Source organism: Strigops habroptila, chromosome 4 (genome assembly GCF_004027225.2).
Source record: "Strigops habroptila isolate Jane chromosome 4, bStrHab1.2.pri, whole genome shotgun sequence".
Lineage (NCBI taxonomy): Eukaryota > Metazoa > Chordata > Aves > Psittaciformes > Psittacidae > Strigops > Strigops habroptila.
Window position 1 is genome coordinate 12,150,377 of NC_046358.1, and position 18,633 is coordinate 12,169,009.

General features: G+C 49.2%; 1 protein-coding gene across 11 annotated transcripts in view; it reads left to right on the top strand.

Moving 5' to 3' along the window:
- Positions 1–18,633, top strand: part of NIN (ninein) — a 69,736-nt gene that overhangs the window by 14,835 nt on the left and 36,268 nt on the right. For all 11 annotated transcript variants that reach the window (XR_003991245.1, XR_003991247.1, XM_030484864.1 and 8 more), the window contains 8 exons: positions 4,716–4,885; positions 10,649–10,688; positions 12,087–12,277; positions 13,420–13,566; positions 14,165–14,332; positions 16,537–16,673; positions 18,095–18,235; positions 18,410–18,584. Coding sequence is in view for 9 of the 11 variants with exons in the window: in XM_030484864.1 (XP_030340724.1) it covers positions 4,716–4,885; positions 10,649–10,688; positions 12,087–12,277; positions 13,420–13,566; positions 14,165–14,332; positions 16,537–16,673; positions 18,095–18,235; positions 18,410–18,584 (1,169 nt within the window). In the remaining 2 variants the exon portion in view is untranslated. The remainder of the gene's footprint in view (positions 1–4,715; positions 4,886–10,648; positions 10,689–12,086; positions 12,278–13,419; positions 13,567–14,164; positions 14,333–16,536; positions 16,674–18,094; positions 18,236–18,409; positions 18,585–18,633) is intronic.

The window sequence follows — 18,633 nt, forward strand, 5'->3', positions numbered from 1 at the left end:
AGGAACTTCTGCATGATGGGGCAGCCCCTGGGGTCACAGTGGGACCCATACGCTGGGGCAAGGAACCAAAACTGACATGGGATGCAAAAGCAGTTCCTGCAGAAGTGGCTGATGGGGCTTTCCTAGTTTTGGGGGGGAAGCAGCAGGTGGGAAAAGCACTCAGGCTTGCAGAGAGCAGCTGATGTATTTGTATTGGGGTGTTTTTATTCTTGACAAAAAAGCTAAACTCCCTTTCTGAAGGGAAGGCTGGCAGGGAGGATGGTCCTGATGTGCTGCGGGCACTTTGCCTGGGAAGCAGCCCTGAAAACCAAGGCAGGCAGAGTTCCCAGCACTGCTGTCATCAGTTCCATCCCCTCAAGGATGTTGGTGTGGGGACAGACGCAGCTGCAAACCTGAGCATCAGCCAGCCGGGCAAACCCCAGCTCTGCTGGGAAGTGGCATGGCTGGGCAGAGGAATAGGGGAAATGCCGGGAAAAGCAGAAAAAGGCCTGAATGTGTCTTAAAACAGTGTTTGTTTTAGTGTTTGTTTTAGCTCCTGCAAGCAGGAGTGTGACTGCCAGGGAGACCTGTCACCCCCAGCAGCACCTCGGGCCTTTGCAGAGGTACCTGGCAGAGGTAGCCTGGATTGCTGGGGTTAGCTGTTCTGGAGAGATGCTGCTGCAGGGCTGGGGCTGAGCCTGCTACTGCTGGGAGACCTGGGCTGGGGGCTGTTGCTGCTGCTCTTTGTCCATGGGCCACTGTAGCAGTGAGGGGAGTCTGAGGACAATAAAATAGATTTAAGGGGGTGGAAAGGAAAAAAAAAAATCAGGCTTTTTTCTTCCCCATTTTGGCAAATAAAAGGTCAACTCTGTGTGTTGCGGAAGCCTGGATAGGGAGGGATTACCAGGGTGGAGCACAGGATTACAGATCTCCACAAGCAGACCTGGGTGGGGACAGGTGGTCACCAGTGTGACTGTCCAAACAGGGTGACCTAGGCACAGGCAATGCCTATGGGCCAAAATGCATTGATCTGGGGCTGTGGTGACCCAGCCACTGCTCCTGTCTGCCTCAGTTGCTGAGCCCAAAGTGTGAAATAGGTTCTAGGAGGAGTTCAGACAGTACCTGGTGTCTCGGAGGATTAGGATTTAGCAGATCCTAGCTGCGATGCGCTTTGCCCACTGGAAGGCTGTCTGCTGCTGTGAGGAGGATCCCTCCCTTCCAGATCTTAAGCAGTAAAAAAATTAATTTCGTCTCTAAATGGGTTTGTGGGGTGAGGATCTTCCTCCTCTAAACCCCCTTTTGTCTGCACTCGGCTTTGATGCTGGGCCCAGGAAAATGCTGCTTGCCATCAACGGGAGCCCCCCCTCTCCTCCCCAAGCATCGGAGGGCAGAGCAGGATTTTGAAAATACTTATCTAGCACAGAAAGGCAGAAAATCGAGTGTAAATCTCTAACCATGGAGACATTTAACTGTTGAGTTGGATGGGGGGAGAAAGCCAGGGAATTGATAGCTTTTGTCTGCAGCGCTTAAATCAGGGGAGAGTTATTGTGGAATGCTTTTGTTTTGATTTGGTTTTGTTTTTCAGGAGACATTTGAGGGCCACAAACCCCCGGGCGGTGGGTCAGGAAGGTGAGAGGCTTGCTCTCTCAGCAGCTCCTGCTCTTACCCCCAGCCCCGCAGCAGTTCAGGGGGGCAGATCAGACCCCAGTGTCTAATTAGCTCTGGAGTGTGTTTTACTAAGCCCGTGTATTGCCGAGGGCTGTAGCAAGCAAGGAGCGTTCATCCTATTTTCTTTTTCTCTTTTTTTCCCTTTTCTCAGGGACTTGTCAGCCACACAATAGTGAGGGTCTTGGGGGAGCAGCATCTCTCCTTGCGGCTGGTTGCAGAAAGGGGTACCAGAGGTCAGGCTTGAGGAAGAGCAGCCTCCCCTTGATGTTCAATACTGGGGTATATTTTACAGTGTTTGGGATAAATAGCACACAGGGCTGTCTCATGGGCACCTGTCTCACTGAAAGCTTTGATTTTTGACATCTCCCTTCTGTTTGTGTGCCTTTGAAAGAATGTGTGGATTGAGCAGCTCTTTCCTTCCTTCCTCTTTTGGCTGGAAATGGGAAACTCAGTTCAGCTCATCGGTGAACTTTCTGCATTTGGGGAGCATCGGTTGCTGCTTTTTGCTGGCATGTGTGCTCAGCTTTCCCTAAATACTGGGAATGGCAGGAGTACCAAGGGCATCAGCTGCAGTGCTGGGGGGTTGGGTTAGAAAAGCAGGAAGATGGAGGGACTTACAGGATGATGCATGCATGGGAGGTATCCATGCACAGCTCGTCCGGAGATGATGGTGCATGGGGTTTTCTGCAAAAGAGGTGGGTCTGTGCTTCCGGGGGTGGGGCTGCAGGCTGTGATCCCTTATGCCAATACAATGCCATGGCCCTGTAACACTAGTGCTTTGTTCTGCACTGGGTACCCAGTAGCCAACAGCACAAAGGTGCGTGGGGGCTGGCAGGGAAAGAGCTGTAACCCAGTGTTAACAGAAGCTCACTGGCTCTGGAAATGGGATTTCAGCGTGACTGAGCTGGGATTCCTTCTGTAGCTGGGCTCAGGCATACCCATTTTGAAGTCAGCTTTGCAAGGCAGGAGTGAAGTTTCTGCTCTTTTCAAACTGTGAAGGGTCACCTTTCCCTCCTGGGGATGTTCTCAGGCTTCATGATTTTTTAATTGCAAAGGAAAAACAAGCACATCCAGGTGCCAAGATCAAAGAAGAGGGACAGAAATCAGTTGCTAGCCTCCAAATGCTTAAAATGGAAAAGGGGAAAGATGTTCCTATTTCTGCTTGCTGTTAAAGCACTTGTAAGGTGGCATGGTGGCTGTTTTTCCACATAAAGCTGGATTTTCAGCTGCAGCAGTGGCTAAACCACACTGTCAGGGTGGGAAGTGGGACTCTTCTGAGCATTGGGGAACCCAGAAAGAAATTTAGCCATAGCTTCATTATTGCTAAATTACAGCTTCTTTTTCCCCCACATCTTTCCAAAGACAGATGGGTGAGGAGGTGTGTTTGTCTTGGAGGAGGAAAAACTATTTCTCAAAAAAACCCAAAGGCCCCCCAGCCCTGTTCTGCAAGGGCAGGGAGATGGCAGCAGGGAGAAAATAAAAGGGTGAATGGGTAGCCACAAACATTAGCATTTCAGAGAGAGCTGCTAGATGGAGATTGTTCACCACCAGGCAAGCTTTAATAGGAGTGATAAGGTTTGCTTTTGTTCTCAGGCTCTTACTTAATCAGCCTGTCTCATTGCGATTTTTCTATCGGCACACTTCATCACACAACTTTCATGTGCGAGTCCCAGCTGCAGCAAATCTTGTTAAAATGGCCTTGTTCAAACACGGGCGCCGCGTTTGTTCCCTAGAGCTGCAATATGGATGGATGGATGGAGTGCAAGGCTGGAGGAATCAAAGGACTCCTAGTCCTGTGTATTTTATAATTCATTGTATAGCTAAGTTGCAGAATATTTTTCCTCTAACAAGCTTGAAGCCTTCTTCCATATCTGAAGGAATATTATCTAAGGAGGCATTTGGGCAGGGGGTGTTTAGAGACTCTCTGCTTTCTGTGTACCATTTGTCAGTGACTGAACAGCTTCCCTGTGCCTTGTTAGTATTGCACTCTTGCATTTATTTTGTACCAGAGTGCTCTGCAAATAAAATTTTAAAAGGCTGCTGCTCTTGCCACTGCCTCAGTGTGCTGCAAGTGATGGAAAATAAAGATGATCAAGTCCTGGGGGGGTTTCGATGGTAAGGTTAACAAACACCAAAACAAAGCACGGCAGAGAGCCTTTCCCTAATTGAATCCCTGGTTAATTTGGTCCTCGGTTTAATTTGGCCCCTTCTCCAGACATTGGATGATTCTCACTGAAAATAGCCCCAAACATGCTTATTTATTTTTTGTTTTGATCCTTATCAGTGAGTGCTCCTGGATAATTCAGTCCCCAAAGGCAAAAAGCTTGCTTTGGGAAGCTTTGGGAGCCAGGGAATGTGAGTGGAGCCCCCTGTAATTAGATGACTCCAAAGGGTTATTTAGATCTTGCAGTTGGCATTAGTTTCACAGCACAAGCTGGGACCTGCCCTGCTGTCGCCTGGATTAGCTGCTTGTGTCGGCCCCCAGGAGACATTTGCTTCCAAACTTGCCCAATTTTTTTTCCACTTGCCACACATTTAATCGAGCTGTGATGTAAATCCACTGAAAGCAGCAGCAGTCGCCCAGGTGTCTGCATAATCTGGAGACTTGAGCTGCCTAAGTGCAATGCTGTCCCTAATTAAACCTGCCCATTGTTGGTAATGAAGATTAGTGCAAGGGGCAGAGACCTAATGGACTTTCCATCTGAAGCTGTTTGCAAGGTTGGGGTTTTTTTTGCCCCATCCTGTTAACAGAGCAAATGTGATCTGGGAATTGGGAAAGGATGAGGAAGATGGAGCCCTGGTTTTGCTTGGCGACAGCTTTTTTGTTTTTTGGGGGTTTTTTGGGGTTTTTTTTTTTTGGGCAGGACCAGTTCCAACCCATCAGGCCAGATGCTATGGTGAGGGTAGTGGTCCTGCAAAGGAGCAGCCACTGATGCCTGCCCAGGGGTAATGGTAGTGGCAATTTGGAGCTCAAAATGCTTTAACCAAACCAGTCCTGTATGATGTGACCTGGAAGCCGGATCTGCAAAAATCGTGTTACTGATGCACTTTGTTCTTGAATTTCACAGATTCCTCCCCGGAAGCACAGCCCAAGTACATCAAAGGTGGCAAGCGCTATGGCCGGCGGTCCCTGCCAGAGTTCCAGGAGTCTGTGGAGGACTTTGCTGAGGTGACTGTCATTGAACCTCTGAGCGAGGAAGCATGTCCCCCACACATCGCTTCCAGTGGCTGCGAAGAGGTGAGCGGAAAGGGTCTTGGGTGCTGCGGGAGCTTGCCATCCCCAGACATTGCTGCTCCCCACACCGTCCTGAGGTGGTTTGGGTGTCCTTGGGGCCTTCCTAGCAAAGGTGGTGGTCTCCCTCTTTGCCTGTCCTCAGAAATCAGCCATGCCTGGCAGCATCTCCCTTGCTCCAGCCCCAGATTCCCATCTGCAGGCAGGCTGCTGTGGGAAGCTGGGGAGGATCTGGGCGCTCAGTGATGTGCACTGGTGCCACTGGCCCCCTGCACTTCTGCCTGCAGTGTGGGCCAGCAGTCAAGTAAGGGTTGTAATGTTGTTTCTGTGGCTAAGGAAGTCTGGGCTGGGAGCTAAGTGAGCAGAATGAGCATGTCCTCATCTATTAGCTCATCTGCAAAAACCTGAACATGGCTCTGATGCTCTTGGGTAGCAAGATCAGGAAGAAGGGTGGTGAGTGACAGAGCTCTGCAGCAGGCAGCTACCTTGGGATGGAGCCCTAAATCCAGAGCCACCAGCTGCTTCTTTCAGTCTTCTGCTTTTTATTTTCCCAGCAAAAAGTTTATGTTCTTTTGCACCAAAGCTAATGACTGTCCTGGGAGCTGCATGGCTCTCACCAGCCCCCATGCCCCACATATGCTTGCTCCAAAATCCAGATTTCCCCACCACCACCTTGTGATCAGAATTTGCATCTCTCTTTGTGCTAGTGCTTTCAAGCCTAGAATCTGCTCTTGCTTGTTCAGAACAGAAGAGCAAAAGGTGAAGAGCGGTTGGACTTGATAGTGTGCATTAGCATACAGCCACAGCAGCACTTCCCTGGCACTGGGCTCATTCCAGCCTGCCCCAGTTTGCCAAGTATTGTTGATTTAGTGCTGCATGTTCAGGAGCACACAGTGGGAGTTTTCCACTGGGAAGGAGGAAGCAGTGCTGCTTTCTTCCCTCGTCTGTCTCCTGGCTTCACCTGTGCTTTCCTAAAGATCTGGGGGCTCTGCAGCCACTGCACCCGACACTGCATGCAGAAGTAAGGGAGAAATTTCCAATTTCCAGGTTTCCAGTGTTATTCCTATGCAGCTGAGCTTAATTTTTTTTTAATATTTTTAAGAAAAAAGCTTTACCGCCAGAACCAGCTTCCTTACCTTATTCTCAGTGACATTTGCTCATCACCATAGGGATGCTCATCTCTCTCCTGGGGCTGGCCACATGGGTTGCCCTGACCTTGAAATCAATGTTAATCTACCCACAACCCCCAGGGAAGCGATGCTTTTGATGGAAGAGGCCACTCTAATCTTACTCTTCTGTTTTAACTGTCAAGGAGGTGTAAAAGGCTAGTCTGTTAACAAGGTCATTCAATTAACTCAACCAGTACATAACCACACTGTGCTCCCTGTTGGCTGCATCAGTCTCCTGGTGGGAACTCTTGCTGCACTTTCTGGGGTGGATAGGATGGTTAATTCTCTTGAAACTTACGCAAACCACAGGCTAATTTTGTTTAAACCCCCACTTTCCAACTTTATCAGCATTACTGTCTTCTCTGTAAAAGTTGATTCTCTCAATATGCATAGGAATTAGTTGCTTGAAGGTATTGGGTGTCCTGGGGCTGAAATGCTGTGTGGTGTTGGAGACTCCTGGTGTATTGACTTCTTGGGGCTTGCCACAACTAACAGCCTTTGCCCAGTTTTCTTCTGTTGCACCATAAACATGTTGTTGCCTGCACTCTGCAAGGCTGCCTCTAGCCCAGGGTGTTTTGCTGGCCTGAGAACTGGGGCAGTGTGGCTTAATTGGTGCTTTCTTTCAACCAGTGCCAATTAAAAGGGCTCAGACTCTGTCTGAGAGGCTTCCTTTCCCTACTCATCTCCCTAAACAGAAGAGGAGAGGCTGGAGGGCTGGTCTGTGTGTGGGATCGGCTGCCTAGAGAGGCTCCGTGGTCTCCATCCCCCGTGGTTTTCTAGGGACTGGACAAAGTCATGAGCACCTGGGTGTGAACTCAGCATTGACCCTGCCATGAGCAGAGGGTGGTGTAGGGATCTTGAGCTTCCCTCTCACCCACATGAATTCGTCCCCATGGATGCTACTAGGAATATGGGTGATGAGAAACAAGTGGCTTTGGCAGTGTTATGAACGTGGTGCTAATGGAGCTGCAGCTATGAAAGTCCCTAGAAATGCAGTGTGAAAGCTTGTGTGGTTAAAACCGTGCATCTCCAGCCCTGGCTACCACTTGAGCTTGTTCGTTCCAAACTCTTGACGCAAATGATGGGTCTTGATGGGCTTGGGGAGCCCTGTGACTTTGCTTTCATTTCCTTTTTGCGTTGTGTTAGACCTGATCTGCTCAGTGGTGGTGATGCAGGGTTGGGATGGGGGGCAGGTTTGGTGGCCATGGGGTACCAACCCCAAGATGGTGGTAGAGCAGCAGCACCCTTTGGCTCGTGGGTTCCTGGCAGCGCACCCCTGGGTACGCAGCCAGACATGGCCAGTCTTAAGGCCATGCTGACTTCCAAACCTCAGCGTAGGGCTTCTTTCACCTCCCTTTCCACAGCTGCTGCCTCTGCTCTGGGGAAGGTCAGTCCTACTTGCAGGCTGCAGAAACCGCTGCCATGTCCCAGCCTTGTCCCTTCACTGCCCGCCAAAGCCACTCACTCCCCAGACATCTGTGTGCTTGCTTCTGCATAGAGTGGTTTCCAGCATGGCATGGCCTCTCAGAGCAAAACCTTCTGGGAGGGTCAGGCTGAAGCTTTTTGTCTTCAGGTCTTCCATGTACAAATGTGAGGTTCCTGAAGGGCAACTGTCCTGTAAAGCCAGGATCTGCAGAGAACAGCTCAGGATAGTGCTTGCCCCCCACAGAAGTGCATTATTGATGTGACTCTGGTGCTTTGCAGCTGAAGGCAACTGGCAAAGTGGGGTGTGGAGATTTGCTGTCAAAAGGGGTCTCTGCTCTGGCTGCTCAGACCAGGGCGCTGACCTCCGGGCAAGCATGCAGGGAGGGGAAAAATGGGGGCCATCGTCATTGGTGCGAAGGCTCACCTTGCTGCGTGCGAAGCAGAACAGGCTCAGCGTGTGCTCCTGATCATCGTTTTAATTAGCAATATATTCTGGCAGAGAACAAAGGCCTGTCTCACTGAAGCAGATGGCAGGGGGAGAGAGGTTGCTGCCTTATTCTGGGGAGAGGCCACTGCGAGCAAACAGCACAGGCTGCAGATGCTTGCCCGGGCTCCAAGCTGGAGGGTGGCGAGCATTGAAAGCCATGGCCATCTGCTCCTCAGCCCGGCCAGGCACACGCCTGTCCAGATAATAATGCATTCCTGGGATCTCCACTCTGCCTGGATGTGTGTGACCCACATCCAGCTGTAGCACCATCGGGGCCAGGGAAACAATGCTGTGCCTGACATTGGGATGCACTGTCCCTCTGCACCCATCCCAGATCTGCTTTGTCCTCCCACTGGCGGTGGCTGACCCTGAGCCCCCACCACACAAAGGGGCCCCCTCGCCCTCTGCAGTGGGGTCCTGGCATGGGGAGGGAGGTCACACAAGTTCCCCAGGATCGGTGTCAGGGGGTTACCAGCCTGCAGCACACACACATGCACACTCCTGCTGTATTTAGCCTCTTCAGATTGTTGGTATCTATAGAGTTACCTTTTGGTGTGTTTTGGGGCTCTTGGTTTCGTGGCAAGTCCTCGACTTGAGAGGGTCTGGTGCTAAATGGTTTAGATCTGATTCTGTATAAAAATATATGTTGCTTATGCAAAAATACTTGGACATAGCAGTGGATCCCTCTTCTGAGCATCACTGCCCAGATTCCCCTTAGTGTTCCCCCCTCCCTCCCTCCCTCCCCCCCCCCAAGACAAGGAGAGTGGCTGCGGGGTGGCAGCTCTGTCTGGCACCCAGAGATACCTTCTCTCAGTACAAAGTTGGCTGTCGCACATGCACAGGCACCTATGGGCTGGGCTGGTGTCAGCTCATGCGTTTTTGGGAACATGGGCTGGTTTCTGCCTTTGCAGATGGTAGTTCGATGGTACCTGTTGCCTGAGCTTCTGCTTTTTGTGTGCTCACCCTGATGGTTTATCAGGCAAACCAAGAATCTGCCACGTGAACACCTCGATGGTGGTGCTAGCAGGACAGCACTTGTTTGGGCCAAAATCAGCAGATTTCTAATGCAGTATTATAGGTGTTCTTGGCTTTCTCCAGAACATCCAGCAGAGCTGCTGTGACTGCCTGCCTCTGCCAGGCTGATGCCTCTCTGGGAAAGCAAAGGTGAAGCCCCCCAGCTCCATCTAAGGGTCTCCCTCATTCCTGCCCTATGACCCTCCCCAAAAGCAGAGGGGTACATTGAGATGCTGCAGCAGCAAACGGCCGTTGCCTAGTCCAGCAGATGACACAGGAGCGAGCAGCAGAGCTAAAAAAAATCTAGTGACCTAATCCAGTTTCCATGGTAACATTGTAGATTAATGGCTTTTAGCTGTAATCTGAATGAGATGTATTGAACTTTTATATGATGATTTAGAGCCTCTTTATGTCCTAGGTGACTTTGACTTCAAATCCATCAGTCACGTGCATGCAGAAGTATCCACTTGTAACAGTGGAGAAGTGACATCTGCCACTGCTGCAGCTAAATCAGAAGTTAATATCACTGAGCATTGTGTGTGATTAACTACCCTCGGCTGGGACAAGGGTGGTAGAGACTTAACAACGTGTAGTACATGAGGAAATAATTTTAAATGATGTACCTGTGCCCTGCTCCCAGTGCCCCTAAGCTGATGTGGTATTGCCACAGAGGAAACAGGATGGCTTAAGACCAGCAAATAGCATGTTGAGTTTTTGTTCTCCAGCCAGCTCAGTGGAGAGCTTGTTGGCAGCATGGTTCTGTTTCCTGACCTAGAGCTACAGCTAGTGGAGGTGGTTTGGAGTGGGATTGGCCAAGCGTGTGCCAAAGTAGGGGAATATAGGGTGCTGGAAGGAAGGCACAACCCAAACTCAAGTAGTGGCTGTATGCAGCCCATGATCAGAACCACAGACTGTTTGGATTGGAAGGCATTTTAAAGACCATCCAGTTCCAACCCCCTGCCATGGGCAGGGACACCTTCTATTAGACCAGGTTGCTCCAAGCCCCATCCAACCTGGCCTTGAACACTGTCAGGGATGGGGCAGCCACAGCTTCTCTGGGCAACCTGTGCCAGCGCCTCAGCACCCTCACAGGGAAGAACTTCTTCCTATGACTATGATTAGATATTTCTAATCTAAATCTACCCCCTTTCAGTTTAAAGTCATTCCCTCTTGCCCTATCCTTACGTGCCCTTGTCAAAAGCCCCTTTCCAGCTTTTGTGTCAGCCCCTTTAAGTACTGGAAGGCTGCTATAAGTTCTCCCTAGAGCCTTCACTTCTTCAGGCTGAACAACCACAACTCTCTCTTCCTGAATTTTTGTCTTCACCACTGATACCTCTAAAGACAAAGCAGTGTGGTTTGCTTGAAGGGCAAATCTCTCCTTCCCTCCCCATCAACCTGCTGGACTCTGATCTGTCACCTCTCATGGGTCATTTGGAGGGCTTTAGGCGTCTTTCTGCAGCTGTGGTTTATCCCCATGAAAGAACCTTCCATGCCAGAAAAAAAGAGCATCAAAGAGCCATGGATTGCCAGCCCAGCCTGTGGGGAGCGGGGAGATGAAAGCCTGGTGGCGTTGCTGGAGCCCTGTAGCTTATTCGATGCTGATTGCAGAGTCTCTTTCATATGGGCGATGTCTTGCAATAATAATAACTTGGGAATCTTTTGTTTTCTCCCCAGCACTGGAAGACGCGAGACAGCGAGGAGTATGAGGCTGAGGGTAAGAGCAAGCAGCAGCACTTGTATGTGCTTATTCTCTTTTCAGCTTTGAAGATGAATCAGAGGGGCACACTAAGTCTCAGGCCATCTGGGTGTGCTGAGCAGTCCCAGCTTGGTGTGGTGCAGAGCTTGGCAAGGTGCATGTGGGGCAAGCAAGCCCCAAGCTGGGAATTAAAGGTAAAGCGGGGCTTCTTGGAGGGCAAAGTCTTGTGCCTTACCCCTTCTGACCTCTTTTCTTCCTGCCGACCAGTGCAGAGGCCATCTTCCTACAGGTGCTCCCAGTCTCCCTGGCCTCAGCACCACAAGAGCAGGTCCTGGTCCCTGCTCCTGCCCAGGGGGGCTGTGGGTTGTAGTGGAGCACGGTAGGCACTAGATGTCAGCGTGGACCAGTCATTAAATATTTCCTAATTGTCCTGTAAGGGAGAGCAGGGTGACCCCCGGCGTGATGGTCGGGGTTACAGTTGGGCTTTGGCACCAGCCCTCAGCACAACCCGCAGCATACAAAGATATGTTTATAACTAAACCATGCAGCTTTTAATCCCTTCAACACCTCTTCAGTATTTTTTCTGCTCTCTAGCACCTACTCCACCTAAAGGGACCGATTTATTTTTATTTTTTTTTGTCTCAAAAGGTTGCTTTTTCAGCCCCCGAGTGAGGTAGCAGATGCAGGGAGATGGCAAGCTCTGACTGGTTTGTGTCTAGTGGCATTTCCAGCTGGATGAGACTGCACTCCAGGCATTTGCTGGAGGTAGAGGAAGTGTGTGCAGCTGAAGGCTATTCGTTTTGAATTTTAATTTTTTTCTTCCCCTGAAGAAGTGCTTGGAAGGATTTAGATCAAAACATACACTTACAGTTTACATTCGAAGAGGATGGGAGTTTAGGAAGCACCACTTGGGGGTGGCATTTATGGAGACAAGCAGCTATTGAAGTTCTTGACCTGGTCGGGGTTATGTATGGATATGCAACTTGCTCAGTCCTCTCCCGTGACTCCATAACTGCCCAGAAGAGGTGGGGCCAGGTCCCTTCTCCATCCATGCTGGTGACCAAGACAGCAGGGTTGTGCTTCTCCTGACTGCCAGCCCAGGTTGGCACAATCCACTTGTCCAGAATCCTTCTGGCCATGGTCCCATCCTGCACTCGTATGTGGGGTTCCCTCAGCTGTGGTGGCACATGTGAGTTGAGTGCTGAGCAGATTCTGCTGCTTCTGGTAGAGTCCAATAGCGATACACCAAAATTATGAATGTGCTCTGAGCAGGATGAGGTAAGGCAAATGGTCCTATGGGGTCTGACAAACAAGGAGGGATGCTCTGCCGATGCAGCAGCAAGTCCCCCAAGTCTTCTGGTGTCACCTGTGTGCAGTAGATGGGCAGAAACCAGAGCAGTTTTCTCTTATTTCCAGGGCAGCTCCGCTTCTGGAACCCTGATGACCTGAACGCCTCCCCTGGTGCCTCACTGCCCAGCCTGGACTGGATAGAAGAGAAACTGCAGGAGGTCTGCGAGCACCTTGGCATCACCAGGGATGGCCACCTGAACCGGAAAAAGCTTGTCTCCATTTGTGAGCAGTATGGGCTCCAAACGGCAGCCGGGGAGGTGAGTGGCCATGTGCGGACCTGCTCGCACCAGGGTGTGCATCTGGGTTTTGGCGTGGCCCCCACAAAGTCTGTCCTGCAGTTGACTGCAAGCCTAAAGCACAAGTGCTGGTTAACAGGTCACCACTTGGAGAGTGGTTTTCAGCCCCAGCTTATGGTTTTCCAGTGAGGTGGTTGGTGTCAAACCACTCAACATGGGAGGCTGCTCTAGTAGAAGGCAGCTGCCAGCCTTACTGTGCAGCGTGCGTGTCTTCTCATGCAATCGCGGAGTAAACTGGAATTTAAAAACATATTCTAGATTCCAAACGTGTCTCCTTAATCCCAGAAATTTCTTAGCTAGACAGTAAATACGAGTTAAAATATTCATAGGTGGTTGCTTTTGACTTTGTGAGAGCCTGCAGGCTGTTTCTGTCCTGCAGGAAAAATTCACAAGAAATTATTTCTTTAGCAAAGAAGTTTCTTGCCAACTTAGGATTGAGTTTTCATAAAACAAAAATTGGACTGTTTCGTATTTTAAAGTAACATAGCTTCTAATCATTTCCTTCATAAAACGTGTTTCTGAGCAAGTATTCCTTTGCAGCATTTGCAACAAAATGTTTTCAGGGTATTAAGGCACAAAATGAAAAGAAGAAACTATAGACGAAGAAATAGTAAAGGACTAATCTTAACATCTCTGGTCCTAATAAGGTCGGTCTTGCTTTGCAGAAAGCAGACTGCCCTGAAGCATAGAACAGATTTATTATGACCTTGCAGTGTTTTACTGTGCGTGTTGCCCTGTCACTTCAAGCTGCTGGGGGTTTGGCATCTGTCTCACCACCTTGCACTGAATTCTTGAGGTCCCTCTGTCTCAAGAGCAGAATGAAATGAGGTGTTTTCATGCTGTCTCACAAGATACGGAGGCTCCAAGGAGACCGGGAGCTTACATCATTTTACAGGCAGGATTTTAATAGTGTATGTGGCTCTACAGTTTTCTATATGAAGGTTGCTGTACCAGTGTTAGGTTGATACAGTGTACCAGGTAACTCTTGCTTTGCCTTTTTCTTTGGTGAAGCCTTGGGAATAGGGTGTTTTCTGCTGTGCCAAGTTGTTACCATGGTGGTTTTGGCAATAGCAGATGTGATTTCTATCCCCTGCCACTTGCAGGTGCTTGAAGAGGTACTCCATAACCTGGAACAAGATGGCACCATGAGCATAGAGGACTTCTTCTATGGCTTGTTTAAAAACGGAAAGCCGCTGACACCCTCAGCATCTACTCCATACAGACAACTGAAACGACACCTTTCCATGCAGGTGAGAAACTGAGTGGATCCTGGGGTAGAAGCAGGAGGGGGGGGGAAGTCCTGAGGAAATAGCTCCTAGCTTGCCTCCTGCTCTTCCTCCCCATTTGTCTCTGTGGTGGGGCAGCTGTGACTGTCCCCCAAACCTGGGATAGGCTGGAGACTGTGGGCATGCAGGTCCCACATCTATTCTCTAGTTATTTGGGGGGGCGGGGGGGGGGGCGCGGAGAATTTGGAATCTTCTACCTATCTTTGCCTGAAAGCTGGGGGCTACAGCAAAAGCACCTGTGCATATGCTTCCTGCAGCCTTTTTAGGGGAGGTGACACTTGAAACCAAAACCAGACAGCACAAAACACTTTTGGAGCATCGAGGGCAGTTCTGAAGCTGTTCCTCCTCATATTTGTTTTAAATTCCAAGTGCCTAGTTGTGCTGGAGGTCAGCAGCAGCACTCCTGCTGGGTATTTGCTTGGCCGTGAGGAAGAGCAGACCTTAATCCTTAATCTCCAGAATACTGTTAGTGAAATTGCATTTACAAGCCTTTCTTGTCACGGGGTGGGCAGATGCCTGGCTCTGCTTGTGCCCCATCACATCCTCTCCCCTCTCTCCGCAGTCTTTTGATGAAAGCGGGAGGCGCACGATCACCCACTCGGCCATGTCCAGCACCATCAGCTTCTGCCTCTTCTCCAGCCTGGATGATGGGATGGGCTATGGCTGTGTGGAGGGTGTCCTCGACTGCTGGCACCAGGAGGGCATAGAGAACAGCCAGGAGATCCTGAAGGTAACTGACAGCTCCATCTCACCCCTTCTATTTGCCTTTTATTTTCAGCCAGTGTGGGATGCTGGACTGTAGCCAGATTACTTCTTTTTTCCACTTCTTAGAATTCCCAGTGCTACTGAGAAGAGTCTAACTGTTCCAGGAAATTTCCAATAATTTCCGTTATTGAAGTTCTGCATCCCAGAGAGCTAGAAGTTAATGATAAAAATATAACGTGACTTCCAGCTTGGCTTGAAGAGATCACCTATATTTGTAGAAAGCAAATGACAAGTTGATTATGAACCAGCAGTGTGCCCTTGTGGCCAGGAGGGCCAATAGTATCCTGGGGTGCATTGAGAGGTCTGTGGCCAGCAGGCCGAAGTTCCTCTGCTTGACCCTGCTGAGGCCACATCCAAAGTACTGTGACCAGTTCTGGGCTCCTCAGTGCAAGAAAGACAAGGAGCTATGGAGAGGGTCCAGCGGAGGCCACAAGGATGATCGGGGGGTTTGGAGCATCTTTCTTATGATGAGAGATTGTGGGAGCTGGGCTGTTTAGAAAAGGCAAGACTGAAAGGGGATCTCATCAGTGCATATAAATATTTCAAAGGCAGGTGCCGGGAGGATGGTGCCAGACTCTTTTCAGTGGTGCCCAGCAATAGGACGAGCAGTGGCCATAAACTAAAACACAACAAGTTTCACCTCAACATGAGGAAGAACGTCTTTATGTTGAGAGTGGTAGGGTGCCCAGAGAGTCTCTCTTTCTGGACACGTTCAAAACCCTCCTGGACTCATTCCTGTGTAACCTGCTCCAGGTGGCCCTGCTTTGGCAGGGGGGTTGGGCTAGATGATCTCCAGAAGTCCCTTCTAACTCTAATGATTGCGATTCTCTAAATTTAAATCCTTTACCTCAGTGAACAGCTGCTCCTGCAAACCTTTCAGCACTGGAATGTCCTGAATTATTGCCTGTGCTGAGGTGGAGGGACAGCGCTTAGAAACCCTGCCCAGTCCTTAATGTTTTATTATACAGAATAAAGGGTAATGGGGGTTGCAAATCAACCCTGCCCATCTCACTAGAAGCTGTGGATGGGAGACGATAAATTCATGTGTCGTTCTGAGACCATCACGGGGTTCCCAGCAGCAATGATGGCAGATTTCTTCTGGCATTTAGTGGCTGTATTGACATCCTGGTGGTAATAAACACTGCCATTGCTCAGGCTTTAAAACCCACTTGTAGCCTGGGCTCATGTAGACCAGTTTGATAACGTGGTACTACTTACAGTGGACTTGTGTGATACACCTTCTGCTTGTTGCTTCACTCTTGCTTTGTTACCAGTGTTCGCAGTGTTTCAGCCCCACTGCCAGCCCTTCTGTGCTCCACTTTGTGTTTCTGCAGACTTAAGCTGAAGGAAGTGAAGAGCAGTTGAAGGAGAAGAGAAGGCTCTGGGTAGACCTTAGAGCAGCTTCCAGTGCCTAAAGGGGCTGACACAAAAGCTGGAGAGGGACTTTTGACAAGGGCCTGTAGGGATAGGACAAGGGGAATGGCTTTAAGCTTAAATACGGTAGATTTAGGTTAGATATTAAGAAGAAGTTTTTCACTGTGAGGGTGCTGAGACACTGGCACAGGTTGCCCAGAGGAGCTGTGGCTGCCCCATCCCTGGCAGTGTTCAAGGCCAGATTGGACAGGGCTTGGAGCAACCTGGTCTAATGGAAGGTGTCCCTGCCCAAGGCAGGGGGTTGGAACTGGATGATCTTTAAGGTCCTTTCCAAGCCGAGCAATTCGATATGATTGATTCTGTATGATTCCTTACTCTCTAAGACGTGGGATACTTGCTATCAAATATCTCCTACAAGGCTGCTTCTGTGTTTTTACTGCAAGAGCTGATTTTGTTCAACATGAACATCTTCAACCACTTTCTTGCAGCATCTGAATATGTGAGAAGGCCAGTGTAGTTACGTCCTCTAGAGAATTAGTAGTTTTAATCAGGCATGGGCTTAATTTCCTGTTGGTCTTGCAGCACACCCAAGACACTTTCCATCTCCACAGCTGTCAGCAGCTCTTTAACGTAGGAAGGTGGCAGAGATGTCTTATTTATTGCCCCAAAGGCATTTGTGACAGATTAATCTCTTCTGAGCCTCCTCATCTTATTCTGTCACTTCATGCACAAATGTCTCCAGGCTCCTGCAGGGCAGGAAAGCTTGTTCTGCTCTAACGATGTGGTGTTTTGCAGGCTTTGGACTTCAGCTTGGATGGGAAGGTGAACCTGACAGAGCTGACGCTGGCTCTGGAAAACGAGCTTTTAATAACCAAGAATGGAATCCACCAGGCAGCCCTGGCAAGTTTCAAAATGGAGATCAGACACTTGCTGTAAGTCACCCAGGTTGCTGGCTCTGCCGCTTCCTCACTGCCCTGTCCCTTTGGCCAAGCAGGAGTTTAAGTAGGAACTGATTAATGATGGTTCATAGCACTTCTCCAAGGAGCATTGATGTGGTGCTGCCCTTTCGCTGGAAGGCAAGGTTCTCTGGTAGCTTGATCAGAGACTTTTAGTGCTCTTATTTTGCATTGGTAAAACACTCAAACCCAAGTATTGCAGAAAAATAGACTTAAAAAAATCCAAGCAGCAGGGTGTTCCCAGAGCCCTGCTCTGCAATCTGGAAATGGTCACTGCAATCTGCAGTTGTCGATGGCTGAGGAAGGCAAAACTGAAGATGGAGGCTGGTGCAATTTGATAAGCAGTACCTTTAATAATAACTGATTTATTGCAATAGCATTACATAGGTTTTGCCATGTGATAAAGGTGTGGGTGAGGTACAAAGCCACTTTGGACCCCTACTTTTTTCCTTTGAAAGTCAACACAGTTTGAATTTGCACTGGACTTGCTGTGCAGGCCTCTCTGTTAAGAAAGCATAGGAGATGAGAAGCATATTGCCCTGTTTGTATATTTAATATAGATATTATATACGTGTGCTACTGAACTCAAATATTTCTTCACACAGACACCAATGGATCACCTTGTCCACCACACTTTTGGGACCCCTGCTCTAAGCGTTGCACCCTCAGTTTTGCATTGGTTCATTCCTCTTGTGTAACTGTTGCATCCATCTGCCATGTGCATGAATTCCAGTTGTTAGTGGTATTTTATTTGTACTGTAAATCTTTGAATAGTTTAGATAATTATCAGCTTATGCCTCCACCTCCATGCAACACCATAGATGACTTTCACTGATCATTAAGACTGCAAGGTCATTAAGTTGTTGGCTCACCACTTGTGCTTGCAAGTTGTCCACTTTGCTTGTATGAAACCTCACAAGATGAGGTTCTCAGTGTGTTTGCATCTACGTGTGTAAATAACTTTATGTTTACACAATGGAAAGATTTGTTGTCAAGTTCTCATCAAGAAAACTACTCAGTGTCACAGATCTTACCAACTCATGATGAAAACCTGGTCAGGTGTAGTGTAAAGGTGAAGTGGTAAAGGTAATAAAATGAGAGAACAAATAAATGAGCAGAAAGTGGCCTGGCAAAATGGCATAGCACTGCAGTTTGAGGGGCTAGACCATAGCTGAGGAGTTCGAGTGTTGAGGTGTTGTGGACCTAGGAGGGGATATCAAGACGTGTCCAGAGCTGTGTGTGCAAGTTCATACCTAGTGACTAAATGCAGTTGATAAGACCCTTACCAGCAAAGGAGAGCTTTCTGAGCTGCTGTTCTCTGATGAGCTTTCTGCAAATATCTTCTCTGGGGAAGATGTGAGGGGTGACCTAATCCAGACCAGCTGTGCTTACCCTAGGGAGAGGGCTGACCAAGTGGCCAGAGAGAAAGAGAAGCTGCGATCAGACTTAGAAAAAGCTGAAAAGTTGAAATTCCTGATGGCCTCCGAAGTGGATGACCACCACGCTGCAATTGAGCGCCGGAACGAGTACAACCTCAGGTATGGTGTCCCAGTTCACCTCTCTCCTCTTTGGCATCATTGCCACAGTGTTGCAGGGGCTCGGTGATGGAGGTAGTGGCTTCACACCTGCTGATTACCACTGAGCTTCACTCGCGGCAGCTTTGGCTGACTGCTGCTTCTTATGAGCTCTTCTTACCCCCGATGCCTTTGTAGGAAGCTGGATGAGGAGTACAAGGAACGAATTGCAGCTCTAAAGAATGAGCTCCAGAGAGAGCGGGAGCAAATCCTGCAGCAGGCTAACAAACAGCGGCTGGATCTGGAGCAGGAGATAGAAAAGCTGAAAAATGATGAGAACTACATCCGGGACCGTCTGGCCCTTTCCCTGAAGGTAACAGGCACTAAATGCAGCTCTCTCCTTCCCCCAAAAGACAAAGATG